Below are 27,613 nucleotides of genomic sequence, written 5' to 3' on the forward strand. Positions count from 1 at the left end.
GGGGTTGAATGTTTTTTTTCGCCCCCACTCGCATCCTTAAGTTTTGCCTGAAAAGTACTCGCGCCGACCGCAAGAGGTAACAAGATTTGTTTGTGAGCAAGTCGACGGGAGGTTTATTCTAGTGCTGACTGCATAGCGTTCCGATCACAAATTCATCAAAATCTCGGTTGTATGACAAAGACTTTCTAAAACCCGAGACCAAAGGATTGAGCCAATCTCCAAAATGTTTTCTAACTTTCCAGGCAGTCTTCTGTATTTTTCCTCTGACCGCGAGATCTATCATATCCAAAACTTCGCGTAATTATTTTTGGCGCGTGAAACTTATTAATTGGTGCCTCTCCGCCACTCCACCAATAGCGTCACTGCCAGGGCTAATTAGGTCGTACGTTGTCGGGGCAACCAGCGTCGCACAATGGAGAATGAACCAAAATCAGGTGAGCGGCGCACGTGCAGTTAGTGACAGTGCCGGTCAATCGGTCAAGTTTCACATCAGCACCTGCTAACTTCCAGCTAATTTCCATGTTTCGGACAGATGACAGTTCATTTCCTTGGGCTCGGGTGATTAGGGCTTAATTGGACCAGCTGATGAGCGTATCACACTCGCTGATTTGTCGACAGGCCGGTGAGATCTCGGAATCAAAACGTCGGTCTCCGCCCCCTTTGACGAGCGGCTCAACAGCTTGTCACATTGGTTGGAAGGCTGTCAAACGGCTTGACATGAGTAACGCAACTAAAGGTTCATTTATCAAGAGTGTCATTGGCTGATCGCTGATTGGCCAATTGTCGTTGGCTCGCTTTCTGCCAATCAATAACACATGGGATCGAGGAGGCGAGAGTCAAAAATAACGTGTGCTCCTCATAAGCGTGTAACGAGGTTTTGAGAGCGTACCACGACAGAACGACAAACGGACTCGAGACAAACCGTCACAATTTTGTCGCGGAAATTTTAGCCGCCGCCAACTTGAAAGTAATTTTATTTGAATTTGTGTCGTTCGGTTTGCCATGTCGACGACCACAATTTTAACGCCGTCTGCGAATACGGGCTCTAACGCGAACGGAGAAAGTAATGGAAAGTGTAGTCCGGACCGCGTTAAGCGACCCATGAACGCATTTATGGTGTGGAGCAGAGAGCGACGGCGTCGAATGGCGCAAGAAAATCCGAAGATGCACAATTCGGAGATCTCGAAGAGGCTAGGAGCCGAGTGGAAACTGCTCTCGGACGCCGAAAAGCGGCCGTATGTGGACGAAGCCAAGAGATTGCGGGCTGTTCACATGAAGGACCATCCTGATTACAAGTACAGACCGCGACGAAAGAGCAAAACTTTGCTTAAGAAGGACAACAAGTATACTTTGTCAATGCTAGGGGCTCAAGGTGGACCGCCAGTTCAGCGATCTGTGGCGCAAAACCCGGCCGAACATTTCGCGCAAATGAACGGTTTTGCTTACGGTTCCATTCCAGCGTACAGCCAGATGAATATGAATGATCCTTATAGTACACTGTATGCTGGTCATCCATTATCACCGCATACCCCTACACAACTCCAAGCGTCGAACGGCATGCACCACTCCGGCTACACTAGCATGGGAGGCAGCCAAATTTACCCTGTTGTGTCATCGCAGGGTCAAGCTTACACCATGAATGGTACTGCTCCGTCGATGAACTCGATTACTCCCTTGTATTCACAGCCTAGCAATCCTGTACTGCTACCAAACATTAAACAAGAAATCCCGAGCCCTGGCTCTCAGTCCAGTCGGGCTCGGAGCTGCACCGATCAACTCGGAGATATGATTAATACGTATCTTCCTGGGGACGCTTCAAATTTACAGAGTGCGAATCACCACCATCAAGTTGCTGGAAGCCATGTTCCTCCGAATCGCTATAGCCAATGGCAAGAATCGAGCTCTGTGGCGAGCAGTCTGCCCGTCCATAGCGGAGTAACTCCGGTTAGCATTTCTAACGTTTCAGGCGTCAGTGGGACAATGCCGTTAACTCACTTACCATGATGGAATTAGCGAAACGCCGGGATCATTTCTACCGCAAACGGTCGGTAAATTCATTCTGTATTTTGCTACATGATCGTGTTCTCAGTCGTTTATAGAGAGAAGTAAGAAAAAAAGAGAGAAGCAGGAAAAAAAAAAAAAGCAACACAGCAGCTAAGCAGATATATTGCTTGACTCGACTTTAAAGTCAAAAGTGCTGCCGTGGTATTCGCCGGAGAGATTTTAGACGAGGGGATAAAATCCGAACAGGTCGTTCCCGGAGAACTGAATTTACATGTAGAGCGAGAATTTATTGAGATCGCGCCGTGGATTTATTTAAGGAACTTTATGCCACACTCTCAGATTGTTTTTGTTGGATGTGAATAATTCTGCTGGAAAGTGAAGTGAACCCAAGTAATTGAAACGACTCGTGTAGTTTTCAATACACGAGAGATAAGTATCTAGGACTGAAAAAAAATTCTTGCTTGAGTCGAGCTTTTTGTCAGTGTTCTCGAGTTGAACGACTAAATGTTCATGCATTCATTTGCTCGCTGAATCGTTCCTTTGAACCCTTGTTGTTTGTTAGCTTGCATGTTTAAATTACTTTGTAGGATAAGCACGTTTGTATGAATTTCAAAACCCTATGTGTACCATGCTAATATTAGTCAGTGTTGCTGAGTTCCGTAATGATATCTTGATGAAGAGAAGCAACAACTTGTATATAACTTCAGATCAAAGAGAGCAGATAATTATTTCTTTATTTTCCTTTTGAAGAAATAAAAAAGCACATTAAAATAATTCTCCGGCTGGTTAACCATAAGGCATCTTTAACTTCTTCCAAGGCGAATGAAACATTTAGGACACTATGCGGTCATTTTCAAACACGTCGCTTTCCAAAGTTAGTTCTCGTCCGGGCTAAAGGGTCGCGCGCACACGAAATTCAAACAACGTCCCGAAATTGCACAAATATTGTTTTATTTGCTGAAAAGCTCGTGAGCACCGAACAAAAGAGTCCATTTCTCGCCAAACGGGCTATTTGAATACGAGTATATGCATAGATGAGGGAAAAGCTGTGTTTTTAAAATTTGAACGCTTTTTCACTCAGGCGTTGAGAATACAGAAAAATCGGCGTGTAGAGTTGACTCGTCGTGCGTCAAATGAGGTGTTGACAGGTCTTTCCGGAAGCCGATTGGCTAAGATCTGAGTGCTGATGGCAGCTGTGTTATCAGCCCTTTCAATAATAATCATTAGGGCTTATTAACAGAACATTCCTGGAATGTGCGTCAACTTCATTACTGCCAACTTGTTACGAGAGTGAGCGGGCGGGTGAAGTTTTCGTCAAGGCCCACGCCGACAAGTTTTTCAAGTAGGTCGGACGATAACGCACAAGGAAACCGCAAAGTAAATGGCCTTGATTTCTCTGTATTCTCTTCTTAGCCAATTTTTTAACGCCTCTCGGTTCCCATGGATACTAAAAGCTATAAAGACAGCTGAGAATTACAGCTGTAAGCAGCTTTGAGGCCCTCGAAATATCGTTGAGTTTTTCCAGAGTGCAGACGTCTAAATTCTTAATCTTGGCACGCGTCAAACCATCACGATCAGCCATTGAAGCGAGCGCCCCTTCTCCCGGTCGACGAAAAATTTTTTTTTAATCATTTCACCGGTGTTTTGATATGTGTTGACAAGTTCTGCAAGCACAATTAGCACATGTTTATCGGTGGCGGTGCATCATACAGAAATTTTGTTACTAAAATTAAACTTTTCGTTTGGTCATTTCCTCGGTGCGAGGAAAGTTAGTTTAGCATTGTTCGCCCGGTGATCGAAAGGGTTTACCGCTGTTTGAAGGAAATTTCTTTAAAATTTACTTGAGTAAATAGCATCTGGCGTTACGCCAATATTGGACGTAAAACTCTGCCTTCGCCTTATTACTATTTACCGTACAAATGTCAGGATTTCATTTAGATCTTGAACCCGTTTGCGAGTTCCCGCTTGTGCAATTACTGCCCTGTCCAAATAATATTTCACCATTCAATTTTAATATAAATCTCTTCATTTAGAGTTCGACTCCTTTTGAAATGAACTCCCGAAAGTGAGGAAAATTACGGCCGTCATAAAACTGCTGTAGTTGAGTCGCAATTAGATGACTGATATTGGCCAAAGAGCGTGAAATGCAAAGTAGTCTCTTTCACGACTGCTTTATGAATAATATCCTCGACGAACAAGGAAACTTTGTTTGGTGACGGCTAACATCGAAAAGTATGTTTCCGTGAAATTTTGACGAGATCCTCGACAAACTTTTTTAGAACTTACAAAAAGGAAAAAGGAATTTAGGGAGAGAGATATATATAGTCTTTGCACGAAAGTTAATGACAGCATAAAAAAAAAAAAACAAATTACTGGTGTTATTAGCGTAGACCAAGTTCCGGTTGAAATTTTGCAAGAATTCACAAAACCCTTCTAAAGTTTCCCTATACATATCGATACACACTCTCGAAAATGGCCTAGTAATCGATGTTTACCAAAGTAGAAAAGTGGCTGTCATGAATTTGTTTTCGGTGTTGAGTTTCTAGCGACAACGTATGGAAATGAGTAGTATTTTTGGTTTAAGGAGACAAAGCTAAAATGCTAATGTACAGGTAGCGAAGCGAAACGTGCGGAATAAAAACTTTGTCCGCTTCAACGGCTTTTTTTGTTTTTCTTGGAACTTGTCGACTGGATCACTTAACAATTTGAACAGACTCGGCATAAAAACTTTCGGATAGATATTCATTTCTTTAATGCAGACATTATTAAGTGTAGACAAATTGGTTGAATAGCGATCGAACTATGAACAAAGCGGACCTTAACCTTTGATAAAATACTTATGGGTTTCCATTATCAATAATGCACGTTTGATGAAATTAGGAGTGTATGAAAGAATCATTTTCGCGGCTATGGAGCTTGAGGGGCAAGCGTTGTGTTGTGATTCGATTAGGTGAAATCGCTATTAAGATCGCCCATTTATCTGAGCAACTTAAAACCCAAAGCAAACATTCTGCAATCGCTACTCTTTTCAAGGACTAACATTGAATTATCAGGCTTTTCTTTCGGCCTAGACATTTACTCGAACCCTTTGTTTGATGTCGCATGAAAACCCCATTACATTTCTATAGGAAATAAATGTGAATAGATAACAGTCTTTATCAAAGAAGAAAACTCTCTGTTGACACTTTGTTATTGCGCTCGTAAATAAGACTTTGGTATCGTAAATTTGGACCGTAAAAGGCTACAGTTGGCACACAAGCAACTTGGTGCCCTACTCTCCAAGAGCTTTCTTCCCTTCTGCCTTTTAATTATGTAAGTTTTTTTCCTTTTCTAGCCTTACTTCGACAGTGATTTATTTATTTACATAAGTTTCCCAGAGAAAACTCTTTTAAGTCCACTCACTACATCTTTAGGTTAAGATAGCTCTGTGGGCGAATTTATCAGTTATTATTATTATTTAGTTAGCTTTGTTTCTACGCTATGTAGTCAATCGACGAAAGTGAACTTCGAAAGCAAAAATCTCTCTCGTTCGGTTTGTTTATCGAACGCGGAATCTTGACGCCTTCTTGACCTCGCGCCTCACAATTTGGAAAACATGGCCATTGGTGTGGCGTTCATTCTTGCAAACATCTTAACATGAATAGAAATCTCTTCTGTTTTCTCTCTCGGGGCGGAAAAGGCGTGAGGAGTGAGCAAGCTGTTAAGGGACTACACGCCGCGCTGACTCACACGGCGCGAGGAGGCGTGATGCCAAAAACTAATTACTTTCTCGGTGTGTTGTCGGGTCTCCTGAACTCTCTCGTACTCCGCGAAATTGTAAACATTTGTGAGATTAAAGACTAAAGCAAACCGGTTTGGTTAAACTGAAGCAAGGGAGTTTGGTCGCGAGCGCGGCCATTCAAAACTAAGTCCGTGTTAACCGGCGCACAGCTTTGTTGATGCTAAGTTAGTTGTTACATCCGTAGCGCGACTTCTCCACACTTATTTTGTTCGCTGGGATTTTCTAACTTCGCAGATAGAGAATTTTCTTTTTTTCTCTCTCTTTCTCTCTCTCCTAATTGATTCGCATCACAAGACGGTGACATCTGTTTAAGTTTACTTTTAAAATAACACCCCGAAAATCTCAGAGTAATACTGGCATGTTGGCGAAAGCGAGTACACAGAGAAACGAAACTCGAAAAATTGCTTTTAAACTTACAACGTTGACCTGTCGAACAGCAGTTTGAATCCTTCGTCCGAAACTTTGCGTGATTTCAAACCAGTTCAAAAGTTTGTGTCGGTGCTCAAATCAAACAATTTTGCACGTAAGCAAATGCTTTTCGTTCTTTCAGATCAAATTTTGACAATCCAAATGTTACGCTAATGTGAAATACTAGATCTTTGTTGAGCTTAAGACAAATTGTGCCACCTTGAATATTTGTGAACACATGATTAAATTGGTGGTACGCAAAACAGTGTTTAACACTGATGGTTAGCGTAAATTAACTATCATATTCTTTGCGATGCGATTATTGGAATAAAAAAGTGAAATTTCTTTTGCGGGGTCAGTTCGAAAAAGACCTTTAAACTGTTAGACGTAAATTATATTCAGTTAACTGGTTGTCGCGTCTCATAGCACGTTTTCGTAAACTTCATTTTAATATTTTTGAAAAGCAAACACACACACGGGCAGGTTCATTTTTGCCCGGAGCTAGTTTCGAAATTGGACTGTTTGACCATATCTATCAATGTGATTCGCATGGTTTCAATTGAGCTGAAGGCACAGTTGGAAGGTTTGAGCCCCGCGGCCGAATTTGTTTTTCGGACCTTCTGTCTCGTATAATAAATTTTAATCAGCATGTATTCCGTGCCCTACTCATTTGGGATGCTAGAAACACTCTGATTATTATTTTTATTATTATTATTAGTCATTCCCAAGGAAAGTTATTTCATTTTGTTTTTTTGTTTTTTTTGCCTTCCTTTGTACCATATAGGCCGAGCGCAAAATGCAGTGATAACGAGTGAATGTTTAAATTTTTCAAAATGCGAAATCTTTGGGGTTAAGTTTACTTCAATAGTCTCGCTGTTCGGTGAGATCGAGAAGGCGGAGCCTGGTGTGTTGCACTCGAATGGCCAAAGTAATTAACACTCGCTGGATTTTCAGGCGCAAATGAACTGAATAATTCATAAAGTGAGGTGTGTTCTATTTTGATAACAGCTTTACCGCCTACTTAGCGCCTAATTGCCTCGAGGCTCGGTAGGGAAGACATATCATTTTTCTCTAGCCTAATAACATTCGCTATATTAACAATCTCGAATTGGCAGCGAATGCTTTGATTAAGTTTGTGCGTGATTTCAAAAACGAAACGCTCACATCACAAAAAGGACAAAATTATTTCCCGAGTGTGAAAGTACAATAATACAGTGAAAAAAGTACTAGTTCGTGGGCATCTCGTAGAAAATATTGTTTAATTTTTTTAAAATGACTTGAGGTCTATTTTGTGCGTTGCGGTGTAAATATTTGTGATCAGCGTTTGATGCGATTTTGCTGAAACTAAATTTTTATAAACCATAGGTCAGCAACTGTTCTTTTATTTTTTTCCGTACCGAATTGAAAGTGATAGAACCGATAATAAAAAAAGTGATTTTCGTTATAAAATAACTCTTTATTTTTTATTATTTCGAGTATTGATTTTATGTCAAAGAATAATAATTTTGATTGAGTAAGAGTAGCTCGCAGTAACCAGCCTATCTGTGAGGTTTAAGTAAGATGTTTGTACTGTTCGCTTTCTCCAACTGCGTTTATCGTGTGGTGTATTAAGCGACATGTAAATCTTTTGTGAGTGAATCTTTTCTTAGAGCTGTAAGAGCCTTGTTCATAATAAATATAAGACAGTGAAAAAAAAAACGTTTCCCAACAACGGGTCGCGAAAAATTATTTGCTGTGTTTCAATTAATTCCTCCAGCACTGTAAATTTTCCGTCTCAAATCTTGAAATAAGGCGAACGAAAAGCCTTAAATTTTCAAATATCCATTCTTTTACGCCTTAACTCTATTTTGAAAATATCAATTTTATTCGCGCCCTGAGAAGCCAAGTTAAGAAACGCGCGAAAGTGAATTGTAATTAGAATGAAATGAAAAACTCTAAAGTTTATTTTCTTGTCGAACTGGTCTCTTAGCAGAACACATTGCATATCACATTTGGGTGTCGTGTAAATCATAAAAGAACTTCTTTCCATTCTTGGGCAATCAAACGATATTTACTCCAACTGCCAATATTTGCACAGGCTTTGGCACTGGAAAAAAATTGATGATTAAACTTGATTAGAATTAGAGAAATAAATTTAGTCGGCCGCAGCATCTTTGAGTGAAACCTGGACCGGAACAAAGTTATAACAGTTTTTTTTTTTTTTTCAGATATCAGTGGAGTTTTATTTTTAATTTTTTATTTTTTCTTTTATCATGTGTGACATCCAGTGCCGTGTATTTGCTAGCGTAGCAGATAAATTTTATGTTGGGTTCTGCTAAATTATACAATGGATGAATCAGGTAATACCGGGTCAATATTACATACAGGCACCTGTTTTGTTTACCTGTCGCTTACCAGCTAAACTAACATGCCCTGAAAAAGCAGTTAATTCTTTTTAATTTACAATAGTTTTTTCACTCGGCTCTACTGTGTTTGGTTTGAACCTTGGCGTTTAAAATCGATCCTGTTTTTTTTTTTTTTTTTTTTTTTCGGAAACGCAATTACTCCTTGTAGGGATTAGCAGATTTTTTAAAACAAAGATCGATTTGAATGATTTTTAGACAATGATTCAGGACAATTTCCTGTGAGTTGTTTTCAGGAATATAAAGAAAATTATTGCGAATAGTCAACACTGAGGCAGGCATGATATTTACGACAGGCAAAATTAGTTCAGTAACATCGTTTTGTATGTATATTTAGAGTTTTTTTTTCTTCGATTGTCTAAAATAACGGATTGATTCGGTAGAATTTTGTTAGATTGATGTCGTTTCGTTTTTGTACGAATTACAATACGAATAGATGCTTAAATAGACCGTTTAGGTTTTCGTGTGTTTTAAGGCGGATACCTTGGGCTTAAGAAAAGTAGACTTCGTTTTGTCTGTGTCTGGAAGCAAGGCTTAATTTTGGAATAATTAATTCATTTTGACTGGAAAACAAGTCTGGGTATACTCGTAAATATTGCATTACCCGCAGATTTTAATTTTTCTGAATTAGGCTTAGCGTGTTTAGAGAGGTGTGTTTGCAGTTGGATGTATTCAGATGCTTTCGGAAAGGTCATAATTTTAAAGCAAGCTTGGTTTTTTTCTTTCTTCTCTTTACGTCATTGTCACTCGTTAGATTTGAGAAAAGTCATGAAAAAAATATCTTCCCATAGCTGTGAGAAAAAGGCATTTCGAGCTTCGGGGCATTGATACAAGGCAAGTTCCGTTTTCCAAAATTTGATGCTTTTTTGACGTAAGCCGGAAAAATCTTGCCTCTGCTTACGAGTACTTGAGCTCATAAACATTCAATATAAGTTGGACAATATCAGTTTTGCTTTCCGCCTGTAAGTTCCCATTCAGTTCAGCTCTAAATATACCATCGTCGACAATTTCGAACCTTAAGCGCACAGTTGCAATAAGATAATTTCTAGTTAATCTCAAAAGGCTTGAAATAACGTTAACGTCTTGCTCCCAACTTCCTCTGTGACCTAACGGAAGTCTGCTGTGGTTGACTGAGGTACTTTTTATGCGTACTTGTTATCAAAGAAAAATGCTTGTGGTTTCAGAAACGTCAAGAAACAGTTAAAACCAGAAAAAATGGCCTGCCGACTGGAAAAAGTAAAAACCGCCGTTAAAATAAGAATTTTTAATCGTCGCTGCATATTTTATATTTCTGGATGCTTTCTTTTAGTTCTCTTATCCCTTTAAGGGTCTGTATACAGTCGTGTAAATGCTTCTGATTAACAAGAAGGTAAAATGCTCTTTATTGATGCAAAGCAGATGAAAGTTGAGCTAGTTAGTGAGTATTTTTGAGACTTCAAGCTCAAGTTGATTTTCGTAGGTCGTTTGAGCGACCAGCGTTTATGTTATTCAGGATTTCATCTAAACCAGCGATGACATCGCTCCCTTTTTGTTTCGTCAGAACAATATTGCTCATTTATGTAATGTGTCATTGTGGTCATTTTTTTCACTGAATTTTCATATTTTAATTCGTGTCCGTTACTCATACATGACATGACACAATTAAACGTAGGAAGTGCTATTTTCATCCAGAACCAAGCAGCCTGTACAGTTGCCGGTGAGGAGTTTATAGTGATAGCACAGGGCTTATTTAATTAGCACACTTTAGCGGAAACTGAACCGTTTAGCCTTTTCCTGTGATAAGAACAAAAATTTCAGAAGCTTTTAGGCTTTCCCCTCGTAATTTTGTGGTGGAGAATGGCGGAGTAGCTTTAGATTTAGTACAAATTTGCTCGACGTTTTTTTCCGCACAGATATTTTCCATCATAGACTTAAATTGCCTCTTATCAAAGGCTATCTAGAACGGTTAGCAAGGTGAACTACTTTACATTTGGGCTGTTGTTAGCTACACTTCTATTTCCGTAAGATAATTCTCAATGAAAATAGTTAATGTAAATTTTTAGCTTCGGGAACCATTTTTGACTAATAAGCCTATAGAAAGTGTGTGTGTGTTTTTTTTTTTTCTTTTTGATATATTAAACGTTCTAGTTATTTTTAAACTTGTGTGGTTATACATATAAAGTATTTCCTTTTTTGGTTGTTGTCTTAATCTTTTAAACTTTATTGAAGTTTGATTGCATTCTACAATTTTCCTCAAAAACATTACATTTAAGCGTGACCATTTTTGGTAAGGTTGAGAGAGTTTTACTCTGTAAGGGTTTGAAAAATACAAGTTCATTTTATAAGCAAAGGCCCTTTAATTGAAAGAAGAAGCACTTTTATTTGGTATTTTTATTATACTGTGAAAGATGATGATAACTTAAGATAGAACTTAGTGTGTTTATCTTGTAAGTGAAAGCCGCTGTATGTAATACTTGCATACGATGCTTTTTCTATATAGTGTATTAAATAGATCTCGACCTCACCTTTAGGTCTTCAGTGACTGAAATCCTAGTGTGTTATCATTGAAATGAAAGCTATCGAGCAATACTTTCAAATAATAATTTTCTGTTTATCATTTTGTACACAGTGGTTCTAAATATGAGATGGGCGGGTGTGAAACCTTCTTTTGTACGACTTTCGAGCAAACAGCAAGTTCATATCAAGTATAGCTAGTACACGTTACAGTCCCGTGCAATGTGGTTCAGTCAAGTGAAAATATTGCATTGAATCTTAGAAGGTTCAACACGCAAATTATATGCTCGTTCTTGTGATAAAAGTTGAACTTTTATATGGTACAGTTTGAAAAACGGTAAAAGGTCCCTTAACTGTGAATTCTGTTTGAACCTTAAACTGTGATCATCAAAGGAGCGATGTTTTTGTTCTGTGACGAGAGTTGAGTGTAAAACATTCCGTTCAGTATACCTGTAGCTTTCTAGTCTGGTTGACTCTTAGTGAGTGTTACCTGCATTTGACGCACCATTTTAGTAGTTTGTGTTTCATATGGTGCTATGATTTTATTGTTAAATACAAGTTGATTTTGACGATGAAATGCACTTGTCATATCCATTGAATTGATGACTGTAACATTTTTGTAGGCGGGATATTGAAATGCTATCCATACCGTGTAGTTTATCTCATTTGGAAGTCCATGGATCAGAACTTTCTCACGTGTCCCTTTTGGAAAAGATGGCGTTCAAATTAATTTGGATAGTTTTTCTGTTAGTTTGGCCCTTGGCAAACTAATCTGACGGTGCAAGGGTCCGTAAAACAAAGATCTTTTGTTCTTTTAGAGAACAATGATTTGCTTTGTCATAAACCCATAAAGCATTGAATTTAAATGTAAGACTAGTATTGATCTTTCAACCGGCAATGATCACGTACTTAACCACTCCTCCACGTAGATTCCTTCAATGTCGTGCCTTCCAGAAGCTTTCATCGCACGTAACAGCGCAGTTTCGAGTTCTTGTGCGTCAATCTATTTTAGCATTGTATTTTGGGGTCAACCGACACTGATCTTGATCTTAAGTGGATGACATGACTCTCTGGAGTGGGAAGCTAAGATATCCACTTGTTTTAAGTTCCGGTCGTTTGTCACCGGAAAAGAAGGATTTTAAAAGTAGTAACACTGAATATCTCTTGTTTGAAAGCTGTGTCATTTTCAGAACGTGGACAAGCCCATGTCCTCACGAGATGCACTCGAGCGCCAACTCAATCCCCTCAATCCCACGCGGGATGTCCCTGGGGAACAAGGAAGGATGCGTTTGGGAGAGAACAGCTAAAATGAATAAAGAAGGATGGTTTTGCATTTCTTTAGTTTTGAAATACCTTGTGGTAATAATAATTGGACTATAATAATAATAATATAATGATAATTTAATATTTACATTGCGCAAATTAACATGTGGATATGATCAAATGCGCATCACAACACTTTTCGGGGGACTTTAGCCGGACTGCATCAGCAGTTTACAAACAATCGAAGGAAACTTATTTGAAGATGCCCCCTCCCCCCCCCCCCCCAATTCCCGGTAAACAGGCTAGACCACATCACAGTAATCTCGTGAGTGGTTTCTTTAACGTCCCCTGCCTAACCAAATTAACTAATAAATAGATGCAGGAGACGGGACCTACGGTTTATTCGTCCTTATCCGAGAAGACTAGAATGTCTATCCATTTCTTGATATTATAGAAAGGTAGCGCATTCTCCTCAGTTATTTTAAGACCTTGAGTGTTGGTCCGGCCGGGGTTCGAACCATCGACCACGACCTCCTGCACAACAGTCCATCGCTCAACCAATTGAGCTAACCGGGAGGCGGTTAGACTCCCCTTGAGGCCCGTTTAATCAAGAAATAAAACTTTATAATCGTGAAATTTTATTTTTTTGAAATTGTCTCATATTTGATCCTTAATAGGAAACTGAAATTTCCTCTGGTAAACGAATCCCCTATTTCCCACTTCTTTTCTTTCTCAGCAGAAGATGTGAAGTAAAAGGTTATTTTAGCAGGTGAGGTAGCTTTCCATTTCCTACGCTCATGACATGGAAACTGAAAGATGGCCACAGTAACGAGTTCAAAAGCTGACTTTTCGAGCGTGGAGCGAAGGGCTAACGCCCGTAATGTCAGCTTAGAAACTCCTTCCAGTGGTCAATTTACAGCATCTTCTCGGTTGATAAAACTAAACTATCTTGTCACACCCCCTTACCGATGCAGCACCACATTTTTTTTCGAAACTTAACCCTTTAAACTAAACGATAAGTCTATTATTGATTATTAAAAACTAGATCATTGGATAATGCAATTCACGACTTTTTATTGGCTTAGCCATTATGGTATATCAGCCAATATACCATAATCTACAAATATGGCAAGCGTACGTGTCAGCTTAAAATTAAAAGGGAGCTAAAAATTTAATAAAATTTAATAATTTAATTTAACGTTTTTAATAAAACAATTATTCCACTCGCGCTTGTTGGATATGAGATGATTATAGCCAACTCGTTGGCTATCTATCATCTCATATCCAACAAGCGCGAGTGGAATAATTGTTAATTAGTTAAAGGCCGGAAGGTGAATGGTGATTGAATAAATTTGAAAAAAAGCGATTCATAGTAGCAGTCTTTCTTCTCTATCGCATCCTTTTCCTTAATGAGTGACTACTATCTCAGAAGGAAATTTACAGTGCATGGCATAAGCCTTACTTCCTTACTAGCTGTGATTGGTCAAGAAATTCACCCGCCCCACCCCCCTCCTTCCCCCTCCCCCCTCCCCCCGGCGATTAAAGAATGACTGGTCTCCAAACAAGAAATACTTCACTAAAGTTCATTGGTGCCACGTTCTACTTGTTTATATCGCCTTAAGTCGATGAGCTTTGGTTCCATGACTGGATTTAAAGTTATAGTTTTCGGTTCCTGTAGAGAGCCATTTAAAACCCTTGCTCAATACCGCGACGCCATGTTTAGGGACCACAACCTTTTCCTTATAGCTTTCCCTTTCCTTATTGTCGGTAAATCAATAATCTGGCGTCAGTCAGTCACGCTTTGGTAAAAGAAGTGGTTTATGTAAGTATAATGGCGCCTGAGTTCCTGCATAACATTAGCGGTAAGTTGGTCGTTTGAAAAGTTCTTGCAGGACGCTTGAATGAGCCTATAAGCAAACTCAGCTTAGTACTCTTCGTTTACGATCATTAAACAGTAGCGGCTTATTCCCTGCCAGAAGTCAGTTTTAGACTAAAGGTGCCAAAAAACCTTTCATAACTATAGTGAGGACCCAGTGAGATATTTGGCTAAAACGTTGGCGCTTGACTCATGGGAAATTTCCCGCGGAAAATAAGATACATCATTACGTGCTAATTAAAGCGTGGTTGGGTAAGTTTTGGCAGATCTAGAACCGTATTTCCGATAGCCTGTGTACAGCCGCCCCATCCCCTCAAAAAAATCCCTTCCCGATTTTTCTGAGGGGATGGGGCGGCTGTACACAGACTATATTTCCGATTGAGTGCCAAAATATTCTCAATCATATGGTTTCAATTTCCTCTTGTCATCGCCCACACCTTCCAGTGTGGGTGGCGCGAAATGCTTTTGCGTCACTTGTCAAAAGCACCCGACTCGGAAAATCCGGGGCGTTGGTGCGAAAACTTATGGTTAACCATAAAAAGTTTGTTCCTGAAGTATCGTGTCACTTGCCGCCCGCGGAACGTACATGTTCAGTTTGACGCATGCATGCTTCGTCTCCCTTTTCCGTTATTTAGCGGAAATGAGAAATTGGAGTGTGACTTGAATATGAATTAGAAAATATTTTTTGGTGTTTTAAAAAATGAATACCTTACTGAAGGATAAATATTGTAAGAAATATACAACTTTTTTTTAGTGACATCTTTCGGCATGCTTATGGCACCTTCAATCAATGAGTAACTGAACGTGAGTAATTATATAACAGACAAGTAGATGAATAAAATATTTACAGTATGATATAATACAAAAGCGGGTACTAATTACAGCGTGACAACAAACATGAAATTAAAGGTGTGAACCAAAAGGCTAGAAAAGTGTTATAATGCTGTAACTGTAATGCTGTAATTGAACAGGATGCGATGTCATTTTTTGATGACATTAATTCACGGCACCTCAACATAAAATTCACTTTCGAAAAAGAGCATGATGGTAAACTCTCCTTTCTTGATATATTTATCGACAACTCTTCGAATGATTGTGTTTTTTCAGTTTTTCATAAAAAACCTACACTGGTCTCCTAACAAATTTCTTCAGTTTTATTCCATCATGCTACAAAACTGGCCATATCCAAACTCTTATTGACCGTATCTACAAAATCAACAACACCTCTTCCGGTCTTGAAAACGATCTTTAGAAACTTTCCGACACTTTAAACGAAATTCTTTTCCTTCGCATATTATTGAAAGAACTTTCAAGCGGTAATTAGTACTCGCTTTTGTATTACATCGTACTGTAAATATTTTATTCATCTACTTGTCTGTCATATAATTACTCACGTTCAGTTACTCATTGATGGAAGATGGCATAAGCATGCCGAAACATGTCTCTAAAAAAAGTTGTATATTTCTTACAATATTTATCCTACATGCTGCTACTACGACCTTACTGAAGGAGCTAGAAATGGTGGGAGCGGGAAGGAACTTCATTTTTTCAGCCCAAATGTGACCTTAAGTCCTATTTCTTGGCTTACATTTTGTGTATGATCCAGTGGTTATCAGGCACACAAACTATACTACAGTAATTTTTTGAAATTTTCAATAGAAAACGTTTCTTTGCTTGCTTTAGAAAAAGGCAGACACATTGGGAGTTATAAATTTTGAAAATGGAAAATGCCAGGTGATATGAGATTTTTGAGGAAAGCGGTCTCGGAACAAAACTGCTTATTTTTTCAGGGCGTACGTAGCCGACATAGAAAGTATTCTGTGAACTTATAGAACTTACCAATGTACACACGCAACCACAATACCTTAATTTCGATATTATTTTGTTCAAATTTAGAGATACAAATTAACTGTTTGGGTAGAGCATCATTTTGGGCCGCTGGTGAGACATATGGTATGCGGAATCATCATAGACCATTAATAGGACCGTTAATAATTCGTTCTGACACAGGGCTAACGCTCGAAACGTCAGCGTTAGCAATAGCTTAGGATAAGGGTGGAAACGGTCCAGCTGCAGCCATAGGGCCAGTTTCTCTCTCCTCCGGCCTCCTGATTAAAGCGGAAAAAGGGGTAGGTTTCTAAAAGAACTAAGTTACTGCGTCGGTGGAGGTTTTACAAGACAACTTGGTTTTATCAACTAAGTTGATAATGCAAATTCGAGTTCCTAAAGTTGACTTTTCGAGCGTTTGTCTGAGCGAGTAAGGGACCTGGGAACGACGTGAGGAAACTGAGGGTAGGGTAATCTCGATCTTTTCACGAATTTGCTGGTTCATGGAGTCACGAATGAAGTTTGAGTGATAGTTATCAACATTAAAAGTATACATGTACCCTTAACTAGTGGAGATAAGGTAAAATACAGCGGTTCTTTCGTCTGTAACGTTTCACGTCGAAACGGGTGCAGATATGAAGCGCAGCCGAGCCCCTCAGACTCAAAATGCGAGGTAGAAAAAAAATTATCGCAATAAATTTTGCGTTCATATGAGCTCAAGTTGGTATTTTTGCAACTGCAACTATATTTGTATCCATCCAACTTTTACTGGTCAGATCGTGCAATTTCAACCTATGTCGTTTTATAATTGAGCGGAAGTGACCAAAGGGGTTTTCGATTAATTTGGGTTCACCTTTCAAAGTCTGACAACTAATTTGAATTACAAATAACCTTTAAAATTAAAATTCGAACTTGTGATCAGTCTTGCACGTGGAAAGAGTTTACGGAGTACAAGAAATTTCATCTTCTCTTTCAGCTACTCTGAGGCTAGGAAACATGTTTTCTTTCCAACCTTATTGCTTTGGATACCATCGTTAAACCAAGTGCGAGTTTCTCGGAAACTGTTGACTCGAGTTCATCGAGTCAGTAGTTCAAATGCGACGTCGAAGATTGATGGATGTCATTCTGTTACAAATTTTATCCAGGTAAATGACCTTCATAAAATTACATTCTTTACAGAAATACGGTGCTCGAATCAAATACTGGTTATTTCCTTTAATAATTATAACTATTTACAGAGGTAAATAGGGAAAGATAATTTCTACCGTTGCAGTGTAATACAAATGCTCTAAGGAAGCCGCCATGACAGGTCTTGGTGAACCTCCTGGCTTTCGAGGCATCAGCAAACAATTCGTGCCTTATTTTCAATGTGTTGATCGCCTATTTACTCATTTGCCTCTTTTCATCCAAGTTCTTAGTATCGTGTTGATTACAGGTATTCATGCTGATAGTATTTTATCTTTGAGTCCGATTAAACGCAGATTTCATGGGGGAGGGGGTGGGGGAACGAAGCGGCACCCCTTATGTGAGCTATGTTGGTACATGCCGTCCCAAAGAATGATTTTTAGTCGTCTCTGTCTGAAAAAGGGCCTGGATTTGGAAAGATTTCCATATAACCCATACATTAATTATGCATTCCATTTCATAAAGACTAAATATAAAGATCTCTTCGCAACACGCTATGCATAATAAATGTATGGGGTTATATGGAAATCTTGCCCTGGATTTTGACCATTTTGATTTTAAATTGGGTTTGGTAGAAAGCAACCATGTTAGTGTTTTGACATGTTACAGGGAATGATAACCAAAATGTAGTATTCGAGAAAAATTTTCGGATGAGCAGACCTTTCTCTTTTGCTTCGGCACTAATGGTTGGTCGAGACTGGATATTAATTTCAGGGATAAGGTGGGATTTGAAAACTGTTGAGGAAAATGGTATATTTTGGTCTGAAAAAAGACAAGAATTTGGAGGACCTGGGGCGTGACCATCAAAGAATTATGAGGATTGACCCACGGGGCTTGTTACCTCCCATCAGTTGAATGTAACGATTCATTCATTCCTCAAACGTGGAAACCATTAAATATTGAGTTGCAATCAAGCTTTTCTTTCTCTTTCTAAGCTTCTATTTCTTCTTGCAGTGCTGACCTATAAAGGATCGGTCTACGGTTATTCTTAAAATGTTTCTCCATTTTTCTCTTTTGGACAGAATAAAGTATAGAGGGATTACAAATCTGAAAATTAACAAATGCAAAGGAGGAAAGAAAAAAATGATAATTTCTTTAAAGGTTGGTTGCGTAGATTTGTGATGAGTTAACCTATCTTAGCTTGTAAGTCTGGTCTGCACTGAAAAATTAAACCTGGATTCAGTAAATTAATGTTTGCACCCCAAAACTAAAAAATGTAAGAAATGAGACAAACTGCTGACAGAAAAATCTTTTCTTCAATCCCTGTTTTGTTCGATGTTTGTCAGATTAACCCTTTGTATTCTGTCACTGGCATTCATATTCTTTACGCTGTTCTCTTTGCAATTCCATTGTTAATGACAATGAGAAATTATTTGACAATCAGAAGTTTCTTAAAGTAGGAATCATTGCCATTATTCTCATAACCTTAATTTTTTATTCGGGGGTGATAATGTAAGGAGAAAAAAGAAGCCAGACACTCTACTTCTTAGGGGTTAAATGCTTAAGATGACTTGCATTTATGTAAAGCACTCAGTGTCACATTGATGAAGCCATGCTCTGTATGTCTCCCCGGTAAAACGCCGATACAGTTGAATGTGTTACGACTATCCCTGATAAAATTTTCGTTATTTATTGTTCGCTTGGTCGTTGAAATAAAATTTCCTGTTGAATGTCAAGCTAACGGTATTGAAACTATATTTGTACAAAATGTGTTGACTTGAATTGCATTTACAGGTACTTGTTTGGACATCTAACACGTCTAAACTGTATCATTAAAAAATCTACATTGATTTTCGTGTACTTTTAATAAATATCGATCCTTATTTTCTCTGATTAGAACAGCAGCATGCTTGGGATAGGAACTTCCAAAAAGCAAGAAATTCAAGCGAGGAACGAAAAACAGGATAATATCTGACACTGAGGTTAGTTAAAGTTTTCTGTTTTGACACCGGTGAGTGTGGTTTGAATTTTTGGACGCTTAGAACTTAAATATAACAATAAAAAATATCACAAAATTTAAAACTAGTCGTAGTCTAATCTAGTTTTTGGTTTCTTGAGTCTTCTCTGATCGAAAAGGTTTCCAGTAATTCACAGCCATTTTTATTGTGTTTTTGGTATAACTTTGGTGCTGAAGAAATTAGTTACCATATCAACTCTTAAGCCAGTCAATAAAAAGCAATGAAAATGTACAATCCAATTGTTAAAGACCTCACTCTTGAGAATGAAATATTTAAATTTCAGTATGCTTCAAACGTTGATATTTTTCCATTTTTTCAAGAATTATATGTACATTTCTGTTACTAAAAAGCATTTTTTTTAAGAATTTCTTTTTACAGTTCTGTCAATAAAAAGTACAGAAAACTTACAACCTAATTTTTAAACGTCTTAACTCTTAAGACTGAAACAGTCATACTGCAATATGCTTAAAATGTTGGCAATTTCAATTTTTTTTCAAGAACAATTGCAAGTGCAATTGTCTTTAAATTCACTCACCGAATTACAACCTTTCTACAAATTTCATAATAACTTGGTAGCCTAATTATTGTATACAATGTCTTGGCTCTTGAGGCTAAAACCAAACTCAATCTGCTCAAAACATTTATATTTTTTAGGTTTTCTCTAGAATTCTTTTTTCTCTATTGAGTTTATTGGTCAGAATTTGTTTTGAAAATTACAACACTTTTACATTATTTAATGCCTTTGAGCCAAGTTATCAACTGACTTAGCTCTTGAGACTAAAACAAAACTCGATGTGCTTAAAAGATTATATTTCTCCACGGTTTTACCTTCAAAACTGTATTTTTGTTAATTTTACCCAGCGCTTCATTATAAAATATGCTAGCTGGGACTAAAATCTGATTGAGTGTACCCAAAATATTGTATTTTTTCCCAACTGTCTTTCTAGAATTTTCACAGCTTTGATAAGTTTGATCGTCTCATCTTTTTTCAACTTCACAACTTCTTCAGTTCTAATCATCTCGTTAAGAATTTGTAGCCTACCTGTTTACTATTTGATTAAGCTCTTAAGGCCATAAGAAAAATTCAATTTGGTAAAAAAAAAAAATTAATATCTATCAAAGAATTTCCCAGATTTTGTTGTTTGAATTTCTAAAAAATTTAGCTCTTCAATAATTGTCCTTGAACTCGAATTGCTTCTAACTGAAATAAGCAAAGGCATTAAAGCCTGATTATAAAATTACTTAGCTACTTCAGGTAAATCCGATCCCAGAATGCTAAAATAATTGCATATTTTTAAAATCGTTGTGAAGAATTCTTTTGGAACTCTGACAAGTTTGATACCAAGAATTGTTATCTGCAATTAAAAATTTGTACCCAATGAGGCAAGAACATTGGAAGCTGATTACAGGATGACTTTGACAAAATTTGGAATGACTCTGATATCTTTTGGATGTCTGACAAGTTTGATATTAATTAAGAACTGTTTTATGCAATTGAAAATTTGACAGAATGAGGCTAAAACATTAGAAGCTGACTATAGAATGGCTTTGCTCCTGAGTCTAGATTCAAACTCACAGCACTCCAGGAAACGATATTTCTCAAATCGTGTTTTAGCTTGCATTTTAGAATTCTTATGCTAGATCTCTGATAAAGTTCATGTTGTGGTAATCGTTTATCAAATGCAAAAGGTATGCTGAAAATATTGATCCTTTTTTTCTCAATTAATTTCTTTAGTTTATCATTAATTGATTCAGGACCTGTTAACCTGATAAAAACAATCCTGAGATCTAGTTGCAGCGACAAATCTAGGACACATGCTCTCAAATTTAATGTTTCACTCAGTCTGTTAGCAAAATCAATTTTTAAATTTCAGCTAGGTTGTTTTTTTATCCTGTGATAAACACGGAGCTTATTCTTAAATGCATGTTACGTTCACGCTCTCTCCTACTGAGTCCATCAACACTTTAGTATTTGAGTTTTAATAGATACTCGTCTTGCATTGCCAAATAAGGTATCTGAGGAAATTTCTGCCCGCCACTTCCACTTGAATCATCATCACTTATAAAGGCAAGCTTTGAGATCTAAAGCATTTGTCGATGTACTGTTTATTTTCATTTTCTTGCAGACTGAGTGGTGAATACTTCTGATGCTTCACGTGCGATCGAAGCAAAAGACAAGACCTGTTCAAAAGCACAAAGCAGATGCAACACTTTTCCCAAAGAATACGGCAAGTCCAAGACAAGACTCGTCTTCTGGAGCCTATGACTTGAAGCAAAACGTAAGCAACCGTAGCAAATGCCGTTCCACGATTTTTTTGGACGCTGGAGAAAAAATTCACGTCAAGGAATGTTAAGACATTTAATTTTCCCTGCCTACCAAAAACTTGTACTTTAAATGTGGATGCGCCATTTTGTTTTTTTTTCAAATTGATTCCGTAAACAACCTGTTCAAATGTGTTAAATTTTCCCGCCAGAAGACTTAGAAAAAAATACGCCTGCGCCATTTTTTTTCAAATTGATTTCTGTAAGTAACTTCTGTTCAAATGGGTCAAATTTTCCCGCCAAAAGGCTAAGAAAAATACGGCGCCCATAATACGCATGCGCCAATTTTTTTTTTTTAAAAAAAAATCTATACATTAGCTACTAAATTAAAGTTTATTCACTTGTAATTTCGTATTTAATACTCAATAAAATGAAGGTGCTAGTTCTTTGGTTGTCTTTTATTTTCTTTCACTGTAAACTCGCACGAATATATCTCATGATAAAACACTTTGTTTCAAATTCTTCTCAATTCGTTTAATTAAAAAGGTGTCCAGAAAAACTTTTCGTGTATATACTAAGACTTTTGGCGGGAAAATTTGGATGAATTTGCACAGCGTTTCCCCTGGCAACTTTTTCGACAAAAATTTCAACATAGTGTGCTTAAAAGTTTCCCGCCAAAATTCATTTTAACAGCATCTCGTGCAAAAAATTTAAATTCACAGGGCCAATTTTTCTTTCAAAATAAAAATATAATAAGAACTGAGAAAGTTCGGATTTTCTTTCGAATAAATTTTCCATCGACTAAGCCTTCCTTTTTCAAAATATTTTGGACTATAATTTCTTGCACGAGATGAAGTATAAGTACCATGGCAAGATTTAGAAAGCTCAATCAGAATTATCGTTGAAATTTAATTGTCTTCAACGTTTTTGTTTGTTTTTTTACTCCGTCCTCTCGCAGCTTTTAACTTGCCATGATGCTTTGTTAAGATGAAAGATCTTTAAAGCATCCAGCCGGTTTTCGAATGTAACACAGGAAAGAACATTGAAAAGCACTAAAAAGATACTTCAAGATTTCGAAATTGAATTTCAGAAGCAATTTGAACAGCAAATCAATTTGGTCCATTGCAACAGCTGATAGTTTTATTTTGGTTTGCCACATGAGTGGAAAAGTTGTCTTTTTTAATAAACAAATAATCTGCACGATCTTTTTGTTGAAGAGTTTTGAAGATGAATCAATTTAAGAAATGTAAAATGATGAATTTTTAGAGCATTCTTTCTGGATTTAAGTGGCAGAACTTCCTTTAGTGGTGAAATTCGGGCATGATCTATTTATATCCCCAAATGTTCCTATAGTAAAATTGTCAAATTTCTTATCCATACTTAAAAAATTTAACGACGAAAACCAACGAATTTTGTAGAATTAATTTTCTTTTGTACGTATTCCTGTGTGACATTGATTGACAGCATAAAGATCTCCCTCCTACTTAAAGAGTGATTGACGTTACCTTTTAAAAACTCAATGCCTGGTTGAAGTAATTAGGATTTCTTATGACCAATTCAATGTAACTTTCAAATTGTTTCAATTAATTATTGAGGAGATGGCGTTATCTAAACCAGTCAGAGCACAATGAATTTGAAAATTCATACGTACCGAGGAGTATCACAGCGCTATATAATTCTATATATCAAGTTTCGAACTCGTTAGGCTAGCACGTTTTGCAAAGTTAAGCTGCTTTTTCACGAATTTGCAACCTCTATGAGCAATTAAATACATATCCCTTTTTCATCGGTAATAAATTGCGAAAATGTTACGAAACATAAACAATCAAAGAAGGACAATGAAGCGCGGGATTTTATCTCGAACCATTTTTTCAAGAAAGACATCTGCACTGAAGCCTGTGCGAACAATCCCAACCTACATAACGGAGTAATTTCATAATCTCATGAAATTAAATGTCTCGTGACTTTGTTCGTATAATTAATAATTAATAACAGCCAAATATTGGCAATTTTCTCACTGATTGATTATAGCCAGACAAGTGTGAACGGATGAATTATCGTGCCGTCAATCTGGCAACTTTGTGCACAAATTTTCGAACAAACGAATTGTATCTTAATTTCATCAAACAAAATTTCCAAAACTGCTTATTCCTCGTACTGACCTAATAACTTTTAATTGTTTTGTTCGCGATTTATTGATAGATCGATTATCTCAATTCTTAAATTACTTTTCATTCAATCTGCTAGCGATAATCATATTCCACGTCCAATTTGGAAAAAAAATTTTCCGCTGATTAATGACTTGCAAAAACGACAATCTATATTCTATCGAAAGTGACTGAAAATATCTCAGACTGGTTTATGTAACGACAACTGCAGTTGTGACCGGGCATTTGAGTTTTAAAGATGTGACTTTCAAAATGGCAAGAGGACATTGGTACATCCGTTTCAAACCCCTCCCTAAAAAAAAAACCTTAACACAGTAGCCAAATATATTAATGACTTTTAAATCTTAATGAAACGTCAAACCTAATGTCCTCTTGTAAACTGGAACGACCTCAGCTAATGGCAAATAGCTGTACACATCATTTTAAGACGGCACTGTACAAGTTATTGGTTCAGTTTTGAATAACAAATGCCTCTCCTTTTAATAAAGTAAACGTAGTCGTCTGTTCAATTCACGTCGAGAAGGAAAATATCAATTAATTCAATTTTTCTGAACTCTTTGATCTGAAGAAAATTAGAAGACTGATGAAGTTTTCCTTTTCAATGAAATTGGCGATCGTGTCGTGTAATCGTCTGAGTTAAAGTTGTTCTTTCGTTAAAGGACTGTTGTCTATGACAGCGACTAACTTTTAGTCAATCTGGGTGGAAGTCATTGCAAGACGATCAAGTTATTGTTCGTAGAAGTGATCGGTCAGTTTTTCTTGGTGCTATCAGGCGCCAGCCCCAGTCAGCAATCATGGAGCTCTTTTTTATGCGTCAGTGTTGATTATTTGATAAAGTTAGAAAGTGCCGTTGGTTGAGTTCTGTTTATGTCTTAAGTAGTTTGTTTTTGATTTTCTCAGTTTACTGCTGTTGGGGTATTCTTTACTTGCTTAATAAACCGCTTTCCAAAGTCAGTCCTTGGGTTGGTAAGTTCTATCAGTTAATTATTTACTCAAGAGAGTCCAACCAGCAATGTGGTTGGTAAGTCCATGTTGAAAACGTAGAGTCCATTTCATTTATCTCAATATTTAAATTTTGAATTCTCAGTTTTTGACTGTGCTACAGTGCCACCTTAAAATATTTCAACTATTTGCGACATCAACTAGGATAGTATTACGATAATTATTGTTATGCAGACAATGAGCGTTCATTTCCCCGCCGGATATCAACTTTATTGTTTTAGTTTTCTGTGGACGAGTTTATGCATAAATGTCCGATGGTTACTTTTAGGGGATGTCACGAGTTTCCTGGGCAAGATTTCCGCATAGCTAGCCTCAATCTTCAATATGCATACAGTTCTTGGATGAAGAAAATAAAATGGCTGAAACGATATTACCTCTGAGGACTATGGCGTTTTTTTTTTTAGGAAAGTATGGAACTGTATAGAATTCTTTCCATTTTCTGAGATAAAGTGAAAAAGGGAAATTTGTGAATATATCATAGATCGCTCAGGGTCTGCGGGACAATCTGTACCAATGCAAAACTGTCCGAAAGTGGTGGCTAGATGTTAACTTTATCTTTTACCAAGCAACTATTTCCGAGCATAAGATCGATATAAATGAGACCGGCGATTGATGAGGAGTAGAATTCTTACAAAACGGTAATTTAAACAGCCACCACTTTTGCTACAACTACTTAAAAATTTCAAAGCTCTTATCTCCCTGATATCCTTCTTGAAAGATCTTCCATGCATTATATTCACTGATTTCCGTGTCGTCTCGTGCCACATTGTTTATCCTTCCATCCTTCTGAAAGCAATCCTCATTCTGAAATATAAATCGTCTATACATTCAGAGACTGCTTAACACTTTAAATCCGCGAAAAAACTAGAAGAAAACCACAACTAATGACGACATACAATCTAGAGAGCTTGGAAATAAACGTTGTAAATATTTCTACATTTTATAAAATTCTGCCCGTGGCGACGGGATTTTATTTACAAGTCGTCAAAGCTCCACGTAGTGAAGGCGTTCAGTTACATATTCATGTCTCCACTGTAATATGTGTAACAGTATTGAGTTCTTGTCACAGTCGTCACATTTCTTCAACTACAAACGCCGACAATCTCTTCCATTTAATCGAACTCCTAGTTGAGAACGGATACGTCTCGAACCAAACAATGGACTCGACTCGTTTAAAATTACGACTCCTTCAGGTTTCTGAAGAATCGAACTTTGGGTAAAAATTTTTTCAAGAAATGCTCACCTTTGGCTCGTGTAACACAAGGCTGCTTTCAGTTGCTCTTCTTTGCAGCTCAGGCGTCTTCTTCCTTCCACAGTACAACTTTATCTTCAGCATAAAAAACGACACGTCTATTTCTCCGGCAGGCAACGTGGTTTGTCGTGAATACTAAAATTTCTCATGAATATGGATAAACAATTCCAGACAATGATCGGCTGAATGTCACGTATTTGGCACGGTGTTCTGTTTGCACGCTCAGAAGCCAGCTTGAATTAGGAGGAAAGAAAGGCGCCGTGTGTAATGAATTATGTAAAGCGAAAAACAATATCAACAATTACGACACTACAAGGACTATTTTTTGTCAAGAAGTCAGAAACTATGATGAAATTAAAGGAAGAAGTAATTAAACCTTTTTTTTTTCCACAAGGCTCTGAGAAATTGACAAAATTCAAAGTCATACTTAATAAAGGATTCCAGTCAGATAACCCGACAAATTTCTCTGTTATTTTCTCTCTTTAGGTTTTATGGATCTGTCTAAGTATAACGTTTAATATTATTCCAATCATTTTAGTTTATCAGTCAGAACACGAAAACACTGAAAAAAGACTATATACCATCAGAGAGCTCCCGACATAAACTGAAGCACCATTATCTTTGCTAGCTTTCTTGATCTTTTAACTCACTTTGTTGAGTCAACAAGCCAAAGTGAAGTAAATACATTATAACGCAGAAATGAAGATGATACCTACTTATTTCCCCACCAGGGCGAAATAATGTGAAATTATCATTTTTTTTCCAAAGGATGAGATGATGCGCAACATTACAGGAGCAGATGGGACCTTCGATTTGATATGAAGCGATTGAAAAAAGATTAGAAAATAGAGAAAAAGTGCAGTTATATATTTTTCTTAGGAAGGAACGCGAAATGAACAGAGAGCGCTGTAATTCTCCATCACAAAGAGAACACAACTTGGGCCTTGGGTTAGATATTGATCGAGGTATGGTAGAGTAGAGATGAAAAATCATTAATGTGCTGAAGTAAAACAACAAATGAGGAATAAAATAAGGTTAAGAACTCTAAAAACTAACCCGTGTAACAAAAACTCATTAAAACTATAATTTGCATTTCAACATTCTGATCCATTATTCTTCCGATTTAAACCAGACCCCAGCCCCCAAGCCACCAGCTTTTGATGCTGGACCGTAAACTCTCGTTGTAAGCCGACTTCGTACGAGTACCCCTGTAATAAGCCTGTCTCATCGAAAGCGGAAATTTCATAGAGGAGACGAGGGGGGGGGGGGGGGGGGAGAGGGAAGGGTGCGGGGACACGCTCCCCGGTAGATTTTGTAGTAGCTGGTTTCTGAAATAATATTTCCAGCCTTCTGAGTGTAGTTTTCAATAATTTTTCTAATAAATTTGACCTTGGATCTGATAGATAACATCAACGTTATACTTTTCCTATTAGCGAACAAGTCTCAAACACAAATTGACTGCGACTTGTCGCTACTGTGTGAAAAAATGTTTCATAAATCAATATACTATATGTGTGAAAAGGCCAAATATTTTTACGCGACTGTGTCTTACAAAGAGGTATACGGGACCCTCTTACCACCCTCAAACCACGACTCTTTTTTTTTTATCTCATTCTAATGCTAGAATTACGACTATTTCAAGACGCAAATAGGAAAATTGCAAACCCTGACTAAAGACCCCTACATTGTATTCTATCTGCTGGCACATACCCGTAAAGCCACCTTTCACCAC

The 27,613-nt window shown here is 37.5% G+C and overlaps 1 protein-coding gene and 2 long non-coding RNA genes across 9 annotated transcripts; 2 read left to right on the plus strand and 1 right to left on the minus strand.

Annotated features, from left to right (window-relative positions):
* Positions 1–92: 92 nt before the first annotated feature.
* On the plus strand, positions 93–2,778 carry LOC111330588 (transcription factor Sox-3). Its single transcript, XM_022935462.2, has one exon. It carries the CDS (start codon positions 1,003–1,005, stop codon positions 2,002–2,004), a length of 1,002 nt encoding a protein of 333 aa, XP_022791197.1. The 5' UTR covers positions 93–1,002; the 3' UTR covers positions 2,005–2,778.
* Positions 2,779–5,361: 2,583 nt separating this feature from the next.
* Positions 5,362–21,905, plus strand: LOC111330602 (uncharacterized). Of its 7 annotated transcripts, XR_015989534.1 has the most exons (6): positions 13,947–14,173; positions 16,124–16,180; positions 17,031–17,199; positions 18,262–18,340; positions 19,077–19,161; positions 21,324–21,905. It is a non-coding gene; the product is annotated as an uncharacterized LOC111330602 (long non-coding RNA). The 7 variants fall into 7 exon arrangements; XR_015989532.1 differs by lacking the exons at positions 13,947–14,173; positions 16,124–16,180 and adding an exon at positions 5,362–9,831; XR_015989528.1 differs by lacking the exons at positions 13,947–14,173; positions 16,124–16,180 and adding an exon at positions 6,549–13,120.
* On the minus strand, positions 21,900–27,104 carry LOC148727359 (uncharacterized). The gene is made up of 2 exons (XR_015989527.1): positions 25,873–27,104; positions 21,900–25,433 (listed from the first exon to the last, which is right to left on the minus strand). It is a non-coding gene; the product is annotated as an uncharacterized LOC148727359 (long non-coding RNA).
* Between the last annotated feature and the right edge of the window lie 509 nt (positions 27,105–27,613).

The sequence above is a fragment of the Stylophora pistillata genome, chromosome 7, assembly GCF_964205215.1.
Source record: "Stylophora pistillata chromosome 7, jaStyPist1.2, whole genome shotgun sequence".
NCBI lineage: Eukaryota > Metazoa > Cnidaria > Anthozoa > Scleractinia > Pocilloporidae > Stylophora > Stylophora pistillata.

What these genes read in the sequence shown, in the direction of transcription:
- LOC111330588 (XM_022935462.2), top strand. Translation starts at nt 1,003, where the DNA reads ATGTCGACGACCACAATTTTAACGCCGTCTGCGAATACGGGCTCTAAC.